Genomic DNA, 23,496 nt, shown 5'->3' with positions numbered 1-23,496 from the left:
TTATATGGTAGGGGAAGCTAATTTTATTACAAAATGAAAATGATGTTACATACACACACGCACAAACGTATAATATTACATGAATTATTCTATTCTCACAAATACAGAATATTATTGACGAAAATGGACAGTATTGCTGTCTAAAATACAATACACCCCACAGTTAAGAGGGTTGTAGAAGTTAGAAGAGGGGCAAGGTTGGAGGGAAACGGACAAGCATCCATTCTCTTTCATATGTTGCCCAATGTGTCCATCCAATCTCTTCAACCAAAGACAGCTTCAGTTCATAGAATTTCTTCTTAGCAGGCTCTGGATCATCTTGAATTAGGTCCAAGAATGCCTGAAATCAAGATGAGAAAAATGTTCAAATAGGATCCCTAGTGATTTATAACAACCATATTCCAAAATAAGGAGGACAATGGCTTGGAAAATAGACAAGAGAGTTGCTTCATGAGCATAGATTCTCTGAAGAATGATCTATCTCAGCACAAGTTGTGTGTTTTAAAACTTAATCAGTGTTCATTACAAGGAAGGAGAGGATACCTTCAATGCTGTACCAAGCCTTTGAGCACGCTTCTCGCGCGTTACTAACAGGATTCCATATTTTGGGGACTTGACATCAACCCATTTCTTCAATTCTCTGAAATTCTCTTCAAACAAGTCTGGATCATGTGTAGATTGGTCACCACTCGTGTCCTCGTCTTTCTTTGCACCTTCTGTATCTCCCTCCTTTGACAATATACACCAAGTCGTCAAGTCTGCCAACTTTTATTTTACAAAAAAAAAATTAATAAATGTCATCACTAGCATAATGGAAAAGTGACTCTTTTGTGAGTATAATTTATTATTTTTGGTCAATATTTATAGATAACAGTCTAATTTCTTTAATTTAATAATTTAATGATATATTTTTAATTTATATTTTTAAATATAATAATTAATTATTGTTCAAAAATAATAAAATTTGCTAGTCCATTAACATTCTTTTTTAATTTATTATGGTTAAAATATGATTATATAAAGATGATAAACAATTATAATATAAAATATATATTGTATACATATGTTTATGTATTTCATGGCACAATAACATCGTCTCAAATTTCTCATCCAAATTTTAAAAACATAATATGTGATATATACATAAGCATTAATAATAAAAAGGAACAAACACGGGAAATGACTTTTTATAAAAAAAATAAATGAAAGAAGAAATAAAAAAGGGGGATAAATAATGAGTTATGTCCCTGATATATTCTTTGGCAGAAATAATTTTGTGCAGGTTTTATGCTCATATTTCTAATAGCTACATTATTGAACTACAGGTTTTAAAAAATTATGGCACTAGAAAACAAAATTATCAGGTATGCTAGTATGCTATATATCTAAATTTTTTTGCCATCTAAATTTAACTAAATTGACTCAAATTAAAAAAAGTTATTTTCATTTTGGAGATTATAAACGTGTCCAAAAACAACTACACAAAGATATTTTGCGTTCGTATTCTATAACATGAATGATTATCATTTTTCTCTCAAAATTAAAATCTTTCTTAAAATCTTGCAACAAATAATCAAAATCTCAGTGAAAACTCAAGCGAAGAAAGAAAGAAAGATCATTGAACATACGTAATTTTTTCTTTCATAATCTTTCTCTTGTGAAACAGTAGATGTGGTTAAAAATAAGAAAATAGAAACAGTAGTTCTTTTTATAGTGTACATTTTGTGATAACTATATTCATTGGATGTTATTTAATTCACATTGATAACTTTTTTGGATATAAAATTAATTTACATGTGTTTCGATTAATGATTGAATGTCGTTTTCCTGGATTTTGTATAATTAGGGCATAGAATATACTCTTAATGCTTCTCATGTCAAAATTATCAAATAAATATTCTACAAATTTTTTATAATATAAAACAATTTAAATTTAACATTAGTTTACATATTATTTAATCTTTAAATAATATAATATTTATTATTAAAATATACTATATAGTATAATTAATTTATCGTTCTACACATTGTACGAATCTCACTCTAGTTGTTTATTAATTTCCAAGATTTTGATGCTCGTTTTTCGTTCTTAGTAACATTTCTATTCACATTTGCGTTTCACTTATTAATTACTAAAAATATATATAGTATAATAATAATTTTTATAATTATAATATAGTATTATAAAATATGATTACTTTTCAAATTATTTAACTAACAAATTAAAATAATAAAATAATAATTTAAAATAATAAATAATTTAACATTTTGTTCTTCTGAATTTCATATTTTGAAAAGATTGAATAATCTTTTCATTGTCAATACAATTAAATGTCTCTTTTTCTATATATATCACTAAACAATCATTTAAAAATTCATCTCCCATATGATTGCGAAGCCGACGCTTTATAATGTTCATAGTAGAGAAAGTTCTTTCAACTGATTCAGTTGTTATAGGCAAAACTAAAGCTAACTTCAAAAGAAGAAACATTAATGGATAAAAAATATTTTTTCGAGACTCAACCAATTTTTGAGAAAGAGCACAAATCCCATTTAAGTTTGAGAATTGATCATCAGAACGTACATCTAATATGAAGTTCTCAAGTTAACTATCGAGTGCCAAAAGTTGAGTAGAAGAAAATTTTAATGAATAAGAACTGAGCTAACTGGATCGACTTTTCCTTATCAAACGCAAGAAATGAGTGTCTTGGATTTAGACAAACTATACAAAGAAACAATTCAATATTCACCTCTGTAAATCGATTGTTGAGTTCTTGAAGTTGTTTATCAACTATTTGATAGAATATCTCAACTTGAAAAATGATGCAAATTTGAGATCTTTTGAGCTTTGCGTCTTGATCTTCCTTGTGACACAAATATATCATCCATTTTTGGAACAGTACTATCATGTTTGTCACAAAACAATGAAATTTCGTCAAGTAAAAGAGACCAACTATCATCTCTTATAGTTTGCAACCGTTACTTAGACACTTTAAACCAATGCCATAGTATTTACAATGTCTTGACCATTCTTTTGTAACGCTTGAGATAATTCATTAGTAACTCCCAATATATTTTTCATCAAGTGTAAGTTGAAAATGAATTGACATTCAATAAATGACATGCTTCAACTCTTTGATCTGAATTATTTCCATTTTTCTCGATATATTCAAGAACATTGACCACAAAAGGAAAAAAAGAAATTAATCTAAGTATAGTTCCATAGTGTGAATCCCATCTAGTGTCTCCAGCTATTTTCAAAGCTATTTCTTGATTCAAACTACGTCTATTAGAAATTTCTCCACATTGTAATACTTCAATTGTCTTAATCATCTGACTATTATGAAACATATCTCTTCGTTTACACGAAACTCCAACAATATTGCACAATTTGATTAACAAATTAAAAAACAAAGCAATTTTAATTTGTTTTTTTTTTTGCACGTTACAAGAGTTAACTGAAGTTTGTGGGCAAAGCAATGTACATAGAAAGCATAAAAAATTTCTTTCAATATCAAAGTTTTCAAGCCATTAAATTCTCCTTGCATATTACTTGCGCCATCATATCCTTGGCCACGTACTCTTGATAAGCTTAAATTATATGTTTCTAATAATGACTCTAATGCTAATTTTAGAGATAAAGCATTAGTATTAAAAACATGAACAAGACCAAGAAAATGCTCTCTAACTTGTCCTTCTTTATTCACATACCTTAAACAAACTGACATTTGCTCCTTAATAGAAATGTCGCGGGTTTCATCAACCAAAATAGCAAACAATTCATCCCCAAGATCATTAACAATAACTTTTGTCGTTTCACTTGCAACAACTCTTACAATATCTTTTTGAATTGAGGAAACTCTTAATTTAAGATTCTCACAAGCATTTTTGAAAGCATGATCAATCTCTTCATTATGTTGCGTAAGAAAATTTAGAAGTTCCAAAAAATTTCCTTGATTAGTAGAATCATCTCATCATTACCTCGAAAGATCAATCCTTGTCGCAAAAGAAATATAATACAATCAATTGTGGCTGTCAAATGAATTTGATAATTCTTTTTAGCTTGCTCAAATTGTTTTTTAATAGCAGCACTAATGTGTTGTTTTCACTTCATAAGTGTTTCATATTTTTTCTAAGCTTGATTATGAGCACTATTATGATCCCAATATGAGTTTGTAATTTTTTTTTCCAATTTGAAAAGTCATTGGTTACAAAAGTATTGCCACCTTCAGTCTCGGTCTCAGGTTTCATAAGATAACAATAAAATAAAAAACAGCATCTTTTGATATACTATACTCTAACCAATTGCCATAATCATCAAATCAATTAGGATTAAATCTTCGAAAAGAAGAACCACAAGCAGTTTACGGAAAATCATGAGCCCTTGATTGACAAGGACTTTTTTGCAAATATGCTCATTTAACTTTGTCTCTGTCATTCAGATGATAACTTGAAATCTTTGGTCGTTGTCTTAGATCTGTTATGAGACTCTCTACTTTGAATTCTAAAAACCTCCTCTTATTAGAAGAGATCGATAAATTGTTTTGGGATCCAATCCAATGATAAAATTCTTTTGAAATATTTCTCCATTACGATTAGAAAAAATTATAAACTTAAATTAATTAACTAATAAAATTAATATAAAATTATAAATACAAAATTGATCAATTAATAAAATTAATTTCCATCAGACAACAACAAACTAGCAACTAATAATATCCTAAATTCCTAATTCAAAATAGAGTTATGCTATAGATACAAGTCTTTTTAGTTTACAAGTCTTACAAGTTGGGCCAAATCTAACAAAAACTACATTCATCCACTGGAACGTGATAACACGCGCATCACTCAACCGTTTCCAAAGCGCGCTCTCACTCACCATTATGGAAGATACTTCTTCACGTTCCTCCTTCTCCTCCTCCTCTTCCTTCTTCTTCTTCTCCTTCTTTTTTGCGTTTCTTCTTCTTTTTTTTTCGCGTGTTTCATCTTCATCGTTATTTTTTTATTACTGTTGTTGTTGCTGCAATTTTTTTCCTCCCCTTCTTTCTATTGATTTTGCAACATTATGTATCTTTTTCTTCTTTGTTTGATCTCCCAAGAAGAATTATAAGAGAACGAAATAAGAAGATGAGGAAGAAGAAGCAGTAGAAGATGAAGAGGAGGAAGATGAAGAGTTTTGAATTATGCAGAACTTATCAGAATAAAAATACAGACAAAAATTCTTGAAATACACTCAAATATCTTCGTGTTACACCTAAATATCTTCGTGTTACACCTAAATTTACTGCAAATACAGAAAAATATTTTCTCTAATACTACATTTTTTCTTCTTTTTTTCTTATTTCTTTCTTTCTTTTAGTTAAATGAATGTAAGTTCATCATCTTTCAAGTAATTATGCAGCATTACGTGTTTCTTCTTCTTCTTTGTTTGATTTTTTTATTTTTATTCTTGTTAAGAGAGTAAAACAAGAAGAAACTTGAGAAGGTAAAATAAAAAGGAAAAGATGAATAAGAGAATAAAGAAGATGGTGATGATGATAAAAAAAAGAAACAGTAGAAAATAAAAATGAGGAAGAGGAAGAGTTTTGAATTATGCAGAACTTATTAGAATAAAAATACACTCAAAAATTCTTAAAATACACCCAAATATCTTCATGTTACACCCAAATATCTTTGTGTTACACCCAAATTTGCTGCAAATATAGAAAAATATTTTCTCTAATGCTGCATTTTTTCTTTTTTTTTTCTTATTTCTTTCTTTCTTTTAGTTAAATGAATGTAAGTTCATCCTCTTCCAAATAATTCTGCAGCATTATGTGTTTCTTCTTTTTCTTTGTTTGATTTTTTTGTTTTTATTCTTGTTAAGAGAGTAAAATAAGAAGAAACTTGAGAAGGTAAAATAAAAAGGAAAAGATGAATAAGAAAAAAAGGCAGAAGATGGTGATGATGATAAAAAAAAGAAGAAACAATAGAAGATGAGAAGGAGGAAGAGGAAGAATTTTGAATTATACAGAACTTATCAAAATAAAAATACACCCCAAAATTCTTAAAATACACCCAAATATCTTTCTGTTACACCCAAATATCTTCGTGCTACACCCAAATTTGATGCAGAAAAATATTTTCTCTAATGCTATATTTTTTCTTCTAAATTGAACCACACCTTAGCCACTTGATTGGATTCACAACAATAATCAATTTTGTTCTGGTTCAATTGACAATCTGAACTTGAATTATTTATTATTTTCAACAACGAGATAACTGATGATAAGGAGAAAGAGAAAAAGAAAAGAGGAGAAGAAATTTCAATAAAAAAAAGAAAGAGGAAGAGGAGGAGGAGGAAGAGGTGGTGTTGATGACGACGATAACGAGAAAGAAAAATTACGAAGAAGAAAAAGAAGAGGCACACAAGAGGTCCGGAGAAAACCGTAGAAGTGCGTGAATATAAATGACTTGTATGACTTGTATAGAAAAACGCTTGTATGTGGAGAATAACTCTTCAAGATAACTCAATACACAAAAATAATTAACAAACAAATTAATAAAACTAAAGTATCAATTGCATCGTATCAAATTCAATCACAAATTTCCAATTCCTAAACCAACTAAATTATCAATTCTCAAACAATGAAACAAATGGGCGAAAAACTGAATGAAACAACTAAGTGAACTAACTATATGAACTATGTGCTAACTATTGATTATTATTCAGTCACATAAAAATATAACACTCCAACATAACTTGAATCTCAATGAACATAATGAATTTGGTTAGTTGCTCATAATTTCTTGTTTTAAGTTAACAAGAAAACCAACACAATATCACCTAAGATCTAACCAATGGCATGTTACACAAACCATTCCTTTATTCTGAATCCCCATTCGGCCATTCCTCACTACAAAAGCTTAAGTATTTATAATGTACATATGCTATAATTAATTGGTTACAGGGTAGACTTGAGAATTTTTTTGTATTTACGACTCTTGATAGGTTGATTTGGGTCCCCAATTATGTAGTAAGAGGCAAGAGTCTAAGACTGAACTCCAGGAGGACGACCCAGTAGCGATGCGGGGCCAGCCGACAACAGAGAAGAGGATTGTAGAATAAAAAAGAAGAACCAGAAGTCCAGAAGAAATTGATGTTTGTTGAAGAAGAAGGCAGAATTGTAGAACCAGACGCCGAACTGCCGAGTGCCGAAGGAAGGAACGCGGAAGAGGAACGCAGCGGCAGAACCACACAAATCATAAGCAGTGGCGCAGAAGAAAGCAAAATCTGAGAACCACCAGACGCAGCGTGGCGGCGATGCAAGGAGAAATCGACGGAGGACAGAGCCACACGGGAGAATCGCAACGATACAAGGAGAAACCGACGGATTGACGGAGCCACAAGGGAGAAATGTTGAACAGGGTAGCGAGTCAGCAACGCCAATGGTAGGGATTGTGCTTTCGGTTATAAGTGAAAATTCCTCCAAGAGTATATGAAATATTTGCATAAGATAATTGGTTAAATACCTTTCTAAGAAACTTTGTCCTAACTTAATTTTGTATTTTTGTTTGCCAAAATTTTGAAAATAATAATTCCAAAGATATTTCAGGTTCATAATGATGATGAGTTAAGGACATTATTCATGCTGCTATCTAACTCAAGTAATTAGTACACTCATATTTTATCAATACCCATCTTTTATTTCTCTTTAATTTTTATAAATTTGGTTTTAATTCTTATTTTTATGACGTTGGATACCCTCAAAGTTGGCAGCTTTTTTTTTGTATTTTGCTCACCAACTATTTATAATTTTTTTTCTTTGTCATGTTCAGAACTTCAGATAGCAAAAAAGATATAGGAGATTCAAGTGGGAGACATGCAAAGCACTATACACTTTACACTTGAACTCTTGGGACAACATTCTTTCCTCAGGTAAGTTTGAATTTAAATATTTCAAAATGATCAAAATATTTGGTGGTCTAACGTGAATTTAAAATCTTGCTATGGATTAATTTTACTTTTTTTTTTCTTATTTTGATTGATAATTTGTTTTCAATGTTTTATCGTTATATGTCAAATCAGAAATTTTTAATTTATTTATTTGTTTTTTTAATTTAAAATATTTTTTTAATTTTCACTTTTCTTAGTTCTTTTGTGTATGGAATCTCTTTTCTTTTGCAGTATGATGATAATTCTCCCCCTTTTAATTATTTGAGTAACATTATGATAAATTTATGATAATTTGGTCCTTAAAATTTCTGTGTGGATTTCATATTATGGTATGTTGGTTAAAGTGGATTACCTGCTAGAAGTGAATACAAGATTCAAGAGGCTGCAACAACAAACATGCATCTACATTTATACGACTATGTAAACATACATGCATATATTATATTGTTACTCATTTAGATCAAGTTTTTGTTCTTCATCTTTTAATTACAAGTGATTTTGTTTGTTTATATTTGCTTTAATAGTCATACTACTATCTCTTTTGCGAATCAATTTTTAGAAAATGTTTTACTAAAGTGATGTTGAATTGCGTCTATCATTGTTGTAGCTTTGTGAACCCGTGTGAATTAACAAAAAAAAGAAGAGTACCCTGTACTAAACATTTATGGCACCATTTTGAATATGTATCTAGATTTTTAATCAGGGTGCCATTTATTACCGCTGCAATGCAATTGATGATTGAAAAAAAAAATAGAAAAAAATAAGATCATATTTTAGTTAATCTGTAAGCTCAAGAAATGTAGTATAGGAATGTAAGAAAAGTTTTGTGCAGGCTGTTTGTTTGTTTTAACTATTATTAAAAATCAAATGAAATGTTGTGGTATTTTTTCTTTTCCTTCTTTCATTATTTTTAAGGTGTTCATTTTATTTGGCCAAAGAAAGATGATTTCTATGTCAACTAACTAATTCAATTTTCATGCTTAAAGTTTCTCTTTCTATATGGATGATGCGATTTGCTATTTTATTGTTGTGATTAGTTCCATCAATACTAATAATGAAATGTTTTATTGTTTTGATTAGTTCCATCAATACCAATAACGAAAATTTGTATGTTTTATGCCTTATTTACAGGGTTATCTTGCAAAGTGTTTGCCTTTCATCCTATCATCACAGATGTTAAAATTTCTGGATATGTTCTCCTTATTTAGTGCAAAAATGTTCACTTATATTTTGGAGTACCTATGATCTTCTTGAAGTTATACAAAATGACAAAATGTATGACAACGAATGAAATGAAGTAAATTAAGCATTCTAGAAATTTCAAGTATAACTATTAGAAGATATCATCACACATGATGAATATACAATTTTAGGAGGAAAAAAAATAATAGGAGTATGTCAATATGTGTGTTTGATAGAGTGTTTCAATATGTCTAAATAATTTTAAAATAATAAAGGAAACCCAATCACCCAAATGCTTTCTAATTAACTTAAATTTAACTCACAAGTTTAGGACTTCTCTCTAAACAAGTATCTATGTTGAATCAATATATTAATTTTAGCTTAAGTGCATGTTCTAACTAACTATATATCTTAATATATTAATGTCTTAAATTTGTGGACTCAAGTTCTGATTTTTAAATGAAAAATTGCCCTCAAAATTTTGTTGCTCATCAAATCCTGATTTCAAAAAGGAAGATCATGTTCAAATTTTGTACTTTTATTTTTATAACTGAGAATATGAATATGAAATACAGTTGAGTTTGAGTGCAACTTGGTGATAAATATGGTGAGATGCATTGTGTTTTAATTTTAACTATTTAATATTGAGTTACATGTGCTGCACTAAATTGTATACAATTATTTGAAGTTGATAAATGAAAAAATATACCATGCCTTTTTTTTCTTCTCTTTAATGTTGATTTTTTTTTAAAAAATACCATAAATTTAGCCATTGTGTGATATTTATGCAAAATCAAATGGACCGCAAATAGCAGCAAATATGCTTTCAAAGCAAAAAATTTAAAAATGCTTAAATTGCACTGTAGTAATTAATTGCTGGAGGGATAAAATAATTGACAAGAAACTCTCATTTCAATTATGAATTTATAAATGCATGTAATGATTTTACTGCATTAATAAAATCTATTATAAAAGAATTTTGCTAGGAAACCAAGAAAGGTCTAACTAACAACAAGCTAACAAATATTTTTGAATTATATTCTATACTAATTAATTGTCATTAATTAGTGATTATTTAAATTTTTTCTAAAAGATACAAAATTAATGATTATTAATTGACTCTTCTTACTCTAATTCACATTTTATTATTTATTACACAAATCCTAATTTCTCTTTTCAAAAAAATTCGAAACTCCAAAAAACAAAAACACTAAAACATAAGATAAATAATCATCAAAATCCTAAAAAAAAATATCTAAAACATAGGAAAAAGAATCATCCAAAACTAATAAAAAAATAATCCAAATCCTAAGAAAAAAACATACAAAACATAGAAAAAAAATCATTCAAAACTAATAAAAAGAATTATCCGAAATGTAGACAAAAAAAACATAAAAAACTAGTTAAAAAAATCATTCAAAATCAAATAGGAAGAGGAGAAGAAGAGCCGCAAGATGGCTGACAACGACGTTTTGGACGACGTTGCGTGGACAGTAAAAAAACTTGCGATGGCGCCATGAGTATGCCTTGGAATGAGGAGATTGGTGCTTCTTTGCTGTTTGGATGAGAACTCCTAAGAAACTGCAGCCGTGGAGAGGGAGAGAGAGTGAAGACCCGTTCGGTTTCTTTTCAACATATCACTTCAAATCTGATTTTGGTATTAAAAACCATTAATAACAAATATTTTAAATTATAAATAAATAAAATTAATTAAAATCATTATAATTAATTGAGTTGTTTAATTTTTGGTTGATTAAGACCTAATTCTATATACTTTTCATTTATATTTTGGATAGAATAGTCCTTAATAAAAAAAACTAACAAATAGATTCTTAAAGATGACTAATTATAGACACATTCGATTCTTCTGTCAAAACTTTTTGTAAACATTGACAGTGTTACTAATAGAATGACCTGGCGGTTAAATTATATATTGGAATAAAACAAAAAGTTGAAGATAATTTAGCCTTTATTGACTCTCAATCAAATACTCCTTTTGATTCCTAATTTTTCTAAAATTTTCAATTTCACACTTTTCTTCTAGATCTTGACCTATCATTCTTCAACCATGGTAGTTTTTTTCTTTGTGCCACTGTGTAGTCCTTTAGGGCCAGCTTGAGCAGATTCATTGTGAGCAGGAATTTCTCCAAAAAGATATCCAATATATGGATCATCTTCAACCTCTTTTGCAGCATTTTTCTTAGCATCTGTCTTCTTTGTAGTTATACTTCTAATCCCCAAATCCTCAAACCTCACATTTGACACTTTTTTTTTCTTGAACCACTAACCTTTTATTTTTCCACCTTCTTTCTCACCTTAGTTGCATTATATTCTACCAGAGTCTAATATTCAGTTTCTTCACACCATTGGAACCACATGAAAAGAAACCACAACTTTTCAAACACAAAATTATTAAAAAAAAAAATATCTAGAGGATGAATATGATAACAGCACATATCGTCTTCTACAACGTTGCAAGATCGTCACAAGAGTCACTCTAGTTTTGGAGGGAAGTTTTTATGGCCTGTTAGGATTTGTGGGTGAATGAAACGACGTGGGGAGGATTAAGGAAAATTTCTAAACTTAAAAACGTGGAGGAGAATTGCTCGAAACAACATTTTCATTCCTAGCTAGCACCAATGGACACATCACTGTTAATAACAATACATATGGCTAATTTCGTTTCGTTTTGTATTAACACTTAACAAAAAAATCGAACGTGTTTGATGTCAGTCATCCTTGAGACTCTATTTGTCTTTTTTTTTTCTTAAAGATTATGCAAATCTTCATTAATTTAATTGTCACTTTACTTTAAGTATTTTTGTAACAATTCCACTTAATATCATTAAATATCAATAGATTGATTGATTTATAACATAAAATATATAAGAATAGAATAATCTTTTAATAAATAAAATTAATAAAAATATAGTAAGACAATTTTAATAAAAAAACGAAATTGATGTGATATGCGTTACATAATACTTCATATCATTTGATTTCACACATTAACCATTATATATTACTTTGAAAAAAACGATTTTCATATACAAATATTTAAAATATTAACAAAATTATTTATAAAAAAATTTAGTATTATATTCATAAAAAATAAGTTTTATAATTTATATTTTTTAATTTTTATTGATTTTTAAATAAAATTAACTAAAATTTTTAAATTACCTTTACTCATTATCTTTAACGTCAGACACCATCTTCATTTTTATTTTCCCATATCTCAAAGACTCAAACTGTCACGGTCCTCCTTCACTGTAACAATAACAACACTGCCACCGGTCCACCACCACCACTAAATCCATTTTATAACTAATCCATGGATTCAATATAACCCAATTAAAAAAAAAAAAAAAAAAAAAAACAAAAAATGGGGATTCATTCTGTTCTGAGTCTCATATCTGCAACCCGGTCTCCTCACCCACTCACATCCGCTGACCGCTGCGACTGCAACTCGGTAATATTTGATTCAAACTAGATCTGGTAACATGATACATGAGCAATGGATCCATTCTCGGTTGCTAACTTGACAAGTCTTGCGGATTCATCCATCCCACCAATTTGAACCAGCTTATCCTTTAAATTCATGCTTCATCCATCCCTTTAATTTATTCCCACTATCATTGGTTTTATTATTTCTTTAATATATTTTTAAAATTTTTGGTTTAGTTGTTTACTGATTTGTTGTTAGAATTTTGGTAGCACTAGAAAAGATGGGGCTGGATAGTGTAAACATTACATGCAAGGTTTTAATACTATGAATTAAGTTCTTAATTGAATAAAGAAATTTTATTGAAAACAGAGGAAACATGATGGAAGCAGATCATGAAGATGGAAGTTATGATAGGAACAAGGAATTAAAGCTTCTTGATGAAACAAAAGCAGGTGTGAAGGGTCTTGTTGATGCTGGTTTGACTAAGTTACCAAAGATATTCGTTCATGACGGCCATAAAGTCAACATTTCTTCTTCTTCCTCTGCTACCAATGTTAGTATTCCAGTTATTGATTTGGGATCACTACACGAAGAAGGTAATTCACGCCATGAGATCATTCAGAAAGTCAAAGATGCGGGTGAAAAATGGGGTTTCTTTCAAGTGGTCAACCGTGACTTTCCACCGTGTGTTTTGGATGAAATGCTTGTGGGGTGCGTAGATTTCATGACCAAGATGCTGAGGTGAAGAAATAATTTTATTCACGTCATATTACAAAAAGAGTGTTCTACAACGCCAACTTCAATTTTTATAAAGCTTCAGAGGTTAATTGAAGGGACACCTTCTCTTGTCTATTGGCACCAGGGCCCATTGACCGTCACCAACTCCCTTCCATTTGCAGGTATATGGAGAAAGACTAGAACCCTAGCCTAGTTGTTGATTTGGTAAAGACTCACATGTATTTTGTCATCGTATAAAGTTGATAATTGAGAACTGTTAAATAATTTGATTTGATATGTTTGCAGAGACGTAACAATTAAGTACTTAGATAATGTCAAAAAACTGGCACTGACTCCGTTAGAAATTAGAATTGCTTTGGGAGGCATTAGGCCTAGAAAGCAGTTACCTTAGATTAACTGCACAAAAAAATCAATAAAAAAGAGATAAGAAGATAAAAAATCAGAAAAGAGAAGAAGATAAAAAAAAAAACAAGACAAGAATCGAAAACAAAAAAGAAGATACAGAATCAGGAAAAAGAAGAAGAAGAAAGAGAGACAGAAACAGAGAACAAGAAGAAGATATTATTGTGAAAGAAGTGAATGAAGAGGAAGAACAGAACGAAGTGCAAAATCACGACAGAAAGAGCAAGAAGAAGATCAACAGTAGAAAGAGAGATCAAGAAGAAGAGAGAGTACCTGGAAATGACGGCAGAAAAGTTTAGGTTAGATTTTTCACAAGAAGAAGATCAAGAGTAGAAAGAGAGATCAAGAAGAAGAGAGAGTATTGGAAAGGACGACAGAAAGCTTAGGTTAGGTTTTTCACAAGATAATAAAAGGGGGGTAATAGAGGAATAATAAAAAATTACTATGGGCAAAAAGGGAAAAAATTTTCATTAAAATCCCGTGTCCATCTTCTTATTTCCGTGTCCACCAGTGTCCTTCGTTTAGAAGTAGACACAAAAATGAAAAAAAAGCGTCTTAAAGACACTGTGTCCACTGTTCATGTCTCTCTATCCAAACACGTTTTACATATGTATTGTCCATGTCTTTGTGTCCTGTCCATCATAAACAAACGCAGCCTTAAGGACATAGATTGTTCAATTGACCTATTAATGTCTTAGCACTTACTATAGTTAATGACAAATGACAAGTTTATGAGCGTCAAGCAGAGAGTTCTTGCTCAGAAAGTAGGTCCACAAGTTTCGACTTCATGCTCTCTGAAAAAACATGTTCAGGATGAATGTCCAAGAATGTATGGACCAATAAAAGAGTTGGTGACAGAAGAGAGTCCTTCAATTTATAAGGAAATAAAAATGCTGGACTTGATTAAACTGGCGTATACCAAAAAGCTAGATGACGATGCCTCTCCACTAGAACACTTCAGGATATGAAGCATCAAGAATTAAAGATATTCCTGTATGAAAGTATATTAATTACAAACTTTCTCGAGGATCTAAAGTGAGAGATTCAACATTTGCTGTTATAGAAACTCTCATGTTTTGTATCTAAATAAAATTCATTTGGTGTATGTTAAAGTAGATTATGCGAGTCATTTATGCAAAATATCAAATAAGGGGTTGTACCATTATAAGTAGGGGTGCTCATAGATCGGATCCGATCCGTATATCCGCAGTGTTTATTCGAATCCGATCTGAAAATTGTGGATATAGATGCGATCTGCTGATACCATAATGTAACACCCTAACTATCGAAATGTCACGCTTCCGGTTGCGCCACTCTAATAGCTCGGGTATTACGACTTTTAAAATATTTAATAATAAAATATGAGCCTGTTAAAATCTTAAGACGAGTTTTCATAACATACATCCATACTTTTCAATACAAATTACAACATTTACAAATAACACACACACACACACATATATATATATATATCATTCCAATATATAAACTTCAGATATCAAAACTCTTATCCCTCTTGGTGGCGACACGACAGCGGCAGTGACGCGGAGCTCCGACGGCGAGGCGTGGCGACACAGCGGCGACACTCTTCTTCCCTCCTCCTCTCTCATTCCTTCCCGTTCCCGCGGCTCACACACGGGCACACCAACAAGTAACAACACACAGTAGCAGCTGAAACGGAAAAGAAAGAAAGAAAGGGAAGAAAGAAAAGGGGAAGGCTTTCAGATCGGATCGAATCCACACACTAATCGGATCGGATTACAGATTTTGTGTTGGTATTCGCATATCCGATCCGCATATCTGCGTATCCGCAAAAATAAAAAAATAAATAAGTAAATATTTTTTTATGTTTTATTTCAACTAATAATTATTATATATGTTGTATTATTTTAATTTATTATTTAAAAAAAGTATGTTTAATATTATTTTAAGAGTATATATATATATATACCAAAGATAGGAGACTCGAACCTGCAACTTCTTAATTGAGTATGGGGAGACTATGCCATCTGAGCTATTACTCATTGGCAAGAGTAAATATATTTAAAAGAATAGAAAAAATGAATTTTATTGATATGTTTTTAATAAAAATAACATTTTAAAAATATTTTTGTGTTATGCGGATATATCCGATATCCGATCCGATCTGCAAATGTGCGGATCGGATCGGATCCAACTTTAAAAACTGCGGATATTCGATCCGATCCGCGATCATCCCTAATCATAAGTCCCATGAACTGAGATATTAAACCTCTCAAATCTTAAAAAAATTTAATTTTGATACACTGACATAGTTTATTTTTTATATATTAATAGTATAAAATATTTTATATAGTCATATTATTATATTCATTTTTTTAGATGATTATTTATACCGTCAATAAAAATAGTAGTTATTTTTTATGATTAAGGTAAATAAATATGATTCAAGGCAATAATAATAATATTTTAGCTAACATATTGACACATGATAATATTACTGTTAATAGAAATTTTAAAATAATTTTTAACAAATACAAAATAAATACATTAAAAGTTTTAACCTTTTGTATTTATAATAAAAAAATTTTAATTTATAATCTTTACATGTATTTTTAAGATACAAGTTAGTTATACCATAATTATTATTATTATTATTATTATTATTATTATTATTATAAATTAAGTCCAAATCTTTTGCTCGGTCATACTAAATTTTATTTTTATTATTTTATTTAATAAATTATATTTAATTTTAATTAATTAAGAGTTGATCAATTAAATAACATATTCACTATTTATCATTCTTAATTGACCATTGCATTTAGCATGTCTATTGTTCACTTACCACTCATTTAAAATTACATGTTTTTTTCAATATATTTTGTATGACTTTGCATTATAAAATATCATTTCTATTTTAATAATGTCACTTGTTTAAAAAAATCTTAATCATTTCTCTGTCAGAGTTTTAGCGGTTTATTATCTTTTGTTCGGATAATGAAAATTCAGATGCAGTTAATTTTATATAAATTTGATAATTAAGAGCTGTTAAATAACAATTTAATCAAATCTTTTAAATTATTTAACTACTCTCAACTATCAACTTTATATGAAACTAACATAATCTGAGTTTTCACTAAAAAATGGATAATGGACCACTAATGCAAAACAATAATTAATTTTTGTGCAAATTACCTAAAAATAAAAAGAAAAGAAAAGAAAATGATAGTTTATGCAAAATGTAAAATCTAATAGGTTAGTAGACCATGAACAACTGGCATAGAAAGCATGCTCCTTTGTTTTTAAGTGAATGTACATAGAAGAAAAGACACATGGTCTACTATTCCTTATTTATTTTAAATTTTATCTAACCCTCCATCACATTCAATAATTTTTTCAAAAATTACTTTTACTGTGTTATTTATTTATTAGCGTTTAGGGGTTGAGAGCTACTAGCATTATAATAATTAAAACAGTAAGATGATTATTATAAAGCAATTAAAATGAGAGAATAGCAAAATAATGCATAACTAGGAAGTTTTATTCATATCTAGTAAAGTGATAAATGAGTGTGAATTATGTATAACTAGGAGGTTTATTATCAAGTATCTATGTATGGGCCTCTAGGGCACCAAAATGTTCAATTTCTAACGTATGTATTATCACTTTTTAGAATTTTCAAACTTTCTTCATCTACTCTTAAATTCAGACACATCTTTTGTACTGTGAGTGCGAAGAGTGACGACAGAACATGCATCCTCCATTTCTAAAACCTTGAACATTTCCTGTTTAAAAAAAAGAACAAGTTATTCTCCATGAATTTTAAAGATGTGAATGTGAGCAGTTAAAGTCTTTGTCAATGAATGTACTTTTCTATAAATGTTTATTGGCCTCTTAAACAATGAAGGTTGAACTATAAGCTTTTATTGTGCGATAAAAATCATACCAAATGAGGCAACACTTTTACAAAAAGAATCTGATATTACTTAATTTGATGGGGTAAAGTAAATTCAAGCTTACAAAAAGAAAATAATTAAAATATTCTAAAACATAATTTACAGACTTATTTAATTTACCAAATGATTATTTAAGCGTGTTGCACTTATAGTGTTGTTACAGGTAATTTTCAACCTTCGGGGTTTGATCCAGCATTTGCACAAGATGATTCACTATTGCTCATCAAACTCATGCAGATATAAACAAGCTTCTAAGTGTGAGAGAGGCTCAACTCACTTGTAGATAGGAGCGATCTCGATCTCGAGGTGGAGACGGAACAGCAACTGAATCTTCGAGATCGAGAAGTTTGAGATGTTTGTGAGGTAGCACGGAGGAGAGGAAGGTGGAGAGAGCGGCTGCGATCGGCAGTGGTTCAATGTGGTGGGAGATAGGGAGCGTGGAGTCAAATGGACGGGGAGGTGGAGGAACCGTTGCGACGGAGGGAGAGAGGAAATGGTATGTCAAAATATCCTAACTGACACGGGTTCGTCCATGATAATAATTGTGCCTGACTGACACGGTAAGAAACCATATTCGGGGTTCGCTTTGAGTAACGTCGGTGTTGCGGGTAGACAACCGACACGTGTGCTCATGGCCTGCATAGGAAAGGCATGCATCATATTGTTTGCGAATTTGCATTTGATTGTGGTTGTTTATCTTGTTTATTTGTGATTGTGTTGTTGTCTTGGTGACTTGCTTGCATGCTTGATTGGACATTTTACTTATGCTGTGGATTTAATAATGTGGTTGGAGCTGATGTTTGTGGATTGAGTTTAGGTATATTATTTGCGATGCTGGCTTATTCAGATATTGCGATAATTGATGAATGTTGTTAAGAGATGGGGAATTGTTAATGTGACGCAGATTTTGTTTATGTAATGTGATTTAAAGAAAGGGTTTTACATGGCTTTAGGTAAGACTTAAGAAGGATATCAAGGGTTTAATAAAGAAAACTATTTTCGGGTTATGAGTTAACTATTTGTATATTATTCTGTATATTTTTACGGCATTCACTATCCCTACCGAGAACATGCGAGGACGACGTTCTCAATCTCACTCCCTACAGATCTTCTGTTTCAGCGACAGGTTCGGAAAGCCCTTGGCAAGGAGCCGAGACTAATCCACAAAGTTTTATATACATGTATTCGTATTTTCTGGATTCTGGTTTAATCTTAGATTTTATTTTTCCTTTGTCATTTATTGTTCGGTTTGGCTTTTCAGAGGGATAGGACTTGTATTTGAGGATCTTGGAATAAGTCTGCGTATATATTGCTATATATATATATATATATATATTTGTAATTAAGAGATTTAAAGTGAAGACTTTTCATTTTCCTGATTAAGATTCCGGTTCGTATTCGTAAAGGCTCGTTATTAAATAAAGATAGTATAAAATAAAAAAGTTTAGAGGTAAGTAGCGCTCGAACTTTTAGTACGATCATGAGGTGCTAAAAGTTAGGGTGTTACATTCGTCGTCACTGTCATCCACCCTATCCCGGGGTGCATTTACAAGGGTGCGTATAAAGGCATCTGCCTCCGGCTAGGGATGGAAACAGGCCAGGTCAGGTCAGGTTTTGCTCTTAACAGGCCTGGCCTGTCATGTAATTAATTGGCCTGAACCTAGCTTGCAACCTGCTATAGGCTTTTTTAAAAGTACTAAGCCTGGCCTGAAGCCTGTTAAAAGGCCTATCATTTTTTTTTACAAAAATATTTATATGTAATATGTCATATTTAATATTTATAAGAATTTTTAAACTTTTAAAGTATTTAAAATATACAAAAGCATTTATAGTAAAATATAATAAATTTAAAATATCTCATAAGTTTGTTAATAATAAAAAATTATTTATATATTTAATTATGTTTTAATAGACCCAGGCAGACCACAGGTCAATAAGGCTAATTAGTGTGTCTGGACTTGGCCTATTATCATATCAAGGCTTTTACAAGAGTCTGAGTCTGTGCCTATTTTGTAACAGATCAGGCTGCAAGCCCCTGGCAGGCTGCCTGACCTTTTTCCACAACCTACCTCCGGCTCCTCGTCCTCTGCCTGAATTGTTACTGCAACTATGTTAAGATCGAAACGAGATATGAGCCCACTAGGACCTGCAGCCAACAAATTTAACGCCTCGACCGAGCCTACTCCTTCATGAGTCAAAGGAGAAATGACCCCTAGATGGATCCCCAGAATGCCCATACATCAATGGCATGTGAAGTCTCGAATCTAAAGACATACGACCAGACACCACATCAAATGGCCTATCGTCTTCAGGTTGGAAGATTTGACTTTGATATAGATAATTGCCCCACTGTGATTGATTTGTATCATCAAGAAACCTCTAAATTTGGTTCATGGTGGCTTGATCCTCTTCATGGATAAACCACTGTTGTTGGCCTACTTGGTTAGAAGACGACATCCTAGGACCTTGATGAACTTGTTCTTGTGGATGTGTTTGTGATTGTGGCTGTGGCGACACTGGTTGTTCACCAGGAGTATTGACTACGGCCAATAGCAAGTGATTTGAAAATTGACATCTGTACCAACTCATATAAAACTCATACGCATGATAAGTAATGACTGGATTAAGATTCGTAAGTTGGCGTTCAATTCAGTCCTACCATATTGATAACCACTTATTGTGTGCTACAATCCAATTCAAAATTTTCGGTCCGATCAACACTTTGTTATGTGCACCGCCAAGATCCCTTGCGACACTCAGAATGCCTTGTTGCACACCGAAACTGTCTCGTCACCCTATCAGTTGGAGGCCACTCTATGCACTCAAATGAAATCAAAGGAACCATTGCATTCCAACGTAATCCATCGTGACGGATATTGGCCGGCACCAGGTGGAGAGAAAGCCTGTCTTGATTGTATAAATCCCACACAAACTGCATCAACACGGAAAAAACCACATTTTATCTCAACAGATACTAAGGATTGTAAATGAAGATGAAATGACAACTAAATTAATATATGAATCTATACCCTACCGAGTCCAATAACTCCCTAAACCGTCGTGTTGTCTAATTTCTATAATCATTCGACGGAGATGTCCAATCAACCCACCTGTCAAAACATATTTCAATGCTCCAAGTAACTAAGTTATTATGCGAAATCAATTAAGTCAAATGAAAATCATGAATTTAAGAACTATGCACCACATTACAAAGTAACACATACCGGCAAACTAGTGAAAACCGTGGAGTTTGAGGAATCGGAGCTAGTAAAGCCATCTGCTCCCAAGCCCATATTTGGAGAAGAAGAAGCATTGGACCATCTATGTCCTTAAAATCTAAACGTGATGCTTGACACAGTGATCGATACATATGGGTAAGACATGCCGAACCCCAGCTAAATTCCCTTATCTAGTGAAAATTGCGGAGCAACGAGAGAAATTTCCAATGGATCCGGTGCCAGATTTATCACAGAATAATGTCGTGCCAAACAGCATCATAATGTAAGCTTTTACATATCTTTGTATAGCAACAACATCAGTCAAGTCTACATTATTTTTATATCGCCTAAGCCAGGTCAACTTAATGAAACTTTCCCAACAATCCTTTCCTATGGGTGTACTTCCAAAGTAATTTTATAGATATATAATTTAATTTAATTTTGTATTCTCTATTTTTCGAATTAATTATATTTAATTATGTATCATTATTAATATAAATATAAATTTCACTAAAAATTTATTAATTCGCTTGATCTATTTCAATGCTAGTATTGTGATTAAGGTTATCTGTTTTGACTTTTAATTCTATTGTTAAAACTTAAAATCTACTGATATTATAGTTAGATATAAGCTTTGTGAGTTAATTAGGTGATGTACTAATATAATGGTTATTCTTATTGTGTCGAACTGAGATACTTGTAGTAGTACTAACAAATTTTATGTTTAATTTTATATTAGTTATTTTTAGAATTTGAGACTTGATTCTTCATAAAATGTTAGTAAAGATATGTATTTCAAATTTTAATTTTAAGTTTTTGATTAGTTTATATTTTATATTTTTTTTATTTACGTGAGACTAGTTCTATCGGTTCAACCAGTAATTTATCTGTTGAACACTTGAACTAATAAACTAATAAACTAGTAGTTTGACCGATTCGATTACCGATTCGGTTCTGACAACTATACTTGAGATAAAAAAATTATCTAGTTAAAAAATATTAATTAGTTTTTTATATTTAAATATTTGTTTATATTCTAAATCATATCTTTATTAAAATATATTTTAATATAAAGAACTATTCTCATATAAATTTAAATAATTATTTAAATATATATAAATCTAATAAACAATTAAATATATATTAAAGTTAAACTATATATATATATAATAAATACTATTATCTTTAATTTTTTTTATTTTTCACAATATTTTTTGAGGAGTGCTAGGGGGTTAGCAAATTTTGTAATTTGTAGCCATCAATTAGTCATTATTAGTGTTTTTAATAGTGTGAGATTACATCTAATAGTGTAGAATTGCTTAATTTCTTTTTGCTGGTTAAGTACTGGCCAAATTTTAATAAACTGTTGATCCCCTGAACTTTCTCATATTTTTCAATTCGACAAGTTAAAAGATGAATTCTTTAAATTTCAAAGTATGTCGATTTAATAAATTATTGTATCCCCAAAATAAGATTTAAACTCTTAATATTTACTTAAACAAACTAATAAATTAATGATTAGACCAACTTAAATTAGTTATTGTTACTTCTAATCTAATACAAATATACAATGAAGAAATTATATAAGATAATATTAACAAAAATAGAAATAGGAAAATAGTATTTAATATAAGAAAGTTGAGGGGATTAAAATCTAGCTAGCATTTAACCATCTAAAAAAAGTTAGTGATCTTACACCATTAAAAATGTTAATGATGGCTAATTAATAGTTACAAAACACAAAATTTGACCCTTAGCATTCCTCATTTAATATTTTATGATTTCCCTTGTATATATTTTTTTTAAGATATTTTTTAGTAATTAAATCGTATTATTTGTGTCAAAATTAGGCTAAACAAATTAATTTGACTGAAAAATAGTGAATCAAATCTCAAATTGGTCTAAATTAATATTTTTTTTATATAAAATAACTATAATACCCTTATTATAAAAAATGATTAAAATAATTCTATTATACATATAATTTTAAAAATCTTAAATTCTAGCATTTTATTCCTCTACCGTCGTAGGATTAGAATTTAGAGTTTTCAAAATATATATATATATATATATAATAGGAATATCGTCTCATAATGGACTGCTTAAGAGGCACCAACGGCAACAGGACTAACACAGCAGCAAAAAGAGGAGAGGATTAGAGAGAGTGGGAGAATAGAGATGAGAGAGAGAAGATTTCCAAAATGAAAAAAAAAAAAGAAAGTTCGCACTTTAAATTTTAGAACTCGTTACCGTCAAATTTAACAGAAGATAAAACCAACTGTAACACATTACGAGTCACCAAAACACAACATTTTACTAATTGAGTTTACCGTCAAATTTTTAAGCATATATGCTCAAGATGTGGGAATCATTCGAAACCGGTCCTCAGGAACTTAGCACCAAAACGTGGTGATTGATTTTCCTTTCATTTCTTTGATTATTCCCAATTAAATGAATCTCCACAGACAAAATACGTAAAACATAACCATTGAACAATGAGTTTAATTGTTTAGTGTTCCAACTTGGAATTTCATTTTATGTGATCGAAGCAAGTTTTAAACAAATTGTTGCACACAATTAGTAAAAATAATCCATGTCAACAAGTTATGTTTCACACTAAATGCATGGAGTTAG

The 23,496-nt window shown here is 30.4% G+C and overlaps 1 protein-coding gene and 1 non-coding gene across 2 annotated transcripts; one reads left to right on the top strand and one right to left on the bottom strand.

Annotated features, from left to right (window-relative positions):
- Positions 1–4,312, bottom strand: LOC140173283 (tripeptidyl-peptidase 2-like). The gene is made up of 4 exons (XM_072196129.1): positions 4,303–4,312; positions 3,660–3,907; positions 544–765; positions 1–340 (listed from the first exon to the last, which is right to left on the bottom strand). The coding sequence occupies exons 1-4, from the start codon at positions 4,310–4,312 to the stop codon at positions 182–184; spliced, it is 639 nt and encodes a 212-aa protein (XP_072052230.1). The 3' UTR covers positions 1–181.
- An 8,019-nt stretch (positions 4,313–12,331) lies between these two features.
- On the top strand, positions 12,332–13,578 carry LOC112802863 (uncharacterized). Its single transcript, XR_011881583.1, has 2 exons — positions 12,332–12,590; positions 12,936–13,578. It is a non-coding gene; the product is annotated as an uncharacterized protein (transcript).
- The last annotated feature ends 9,918 nt before the right edge of the window (positions 13,579–23,496 follow it).

This window comes from Arachis hypogaea, chromosome 5, assembly GCF_003086295.3.
Source record: "Arachis hypogaea cultivar Tifrunner chromosome 5, arahy.Tifrunner.gnm2.J5K5, whole genome shotgun sequence".
Taxonomy (NCBI): Eukaryota; Viridiplantae; Streptophyta; class Magnoliopsida; order Fabales; family Fabaceae; genus Arachis; species Arachis hypogaea.
The sequence above is the reverse complement of the archived record's forward strand: the minus strand, read 5'-3'. Positions and strand labels throughout refer to the sequence as shown.

Coding starts and splice junctions, on each gene's coding strand:
- LOC140173283 (XM_072196129.1), bottom strand. Junction 766..3,659: donor ATTTTCTTGGTCTTGTTCAT/GTTTTTAATACT, acceptor GTAAAATAAAAG/TTGGCAGACTTGACGACTTG. Junction 341..543: donor GGCTTGGTACAGCATTGAAG/GTATCCTCTCCT, acceptor TCTTGATTTCAG/GCATTCTTGGACCTAATTCA.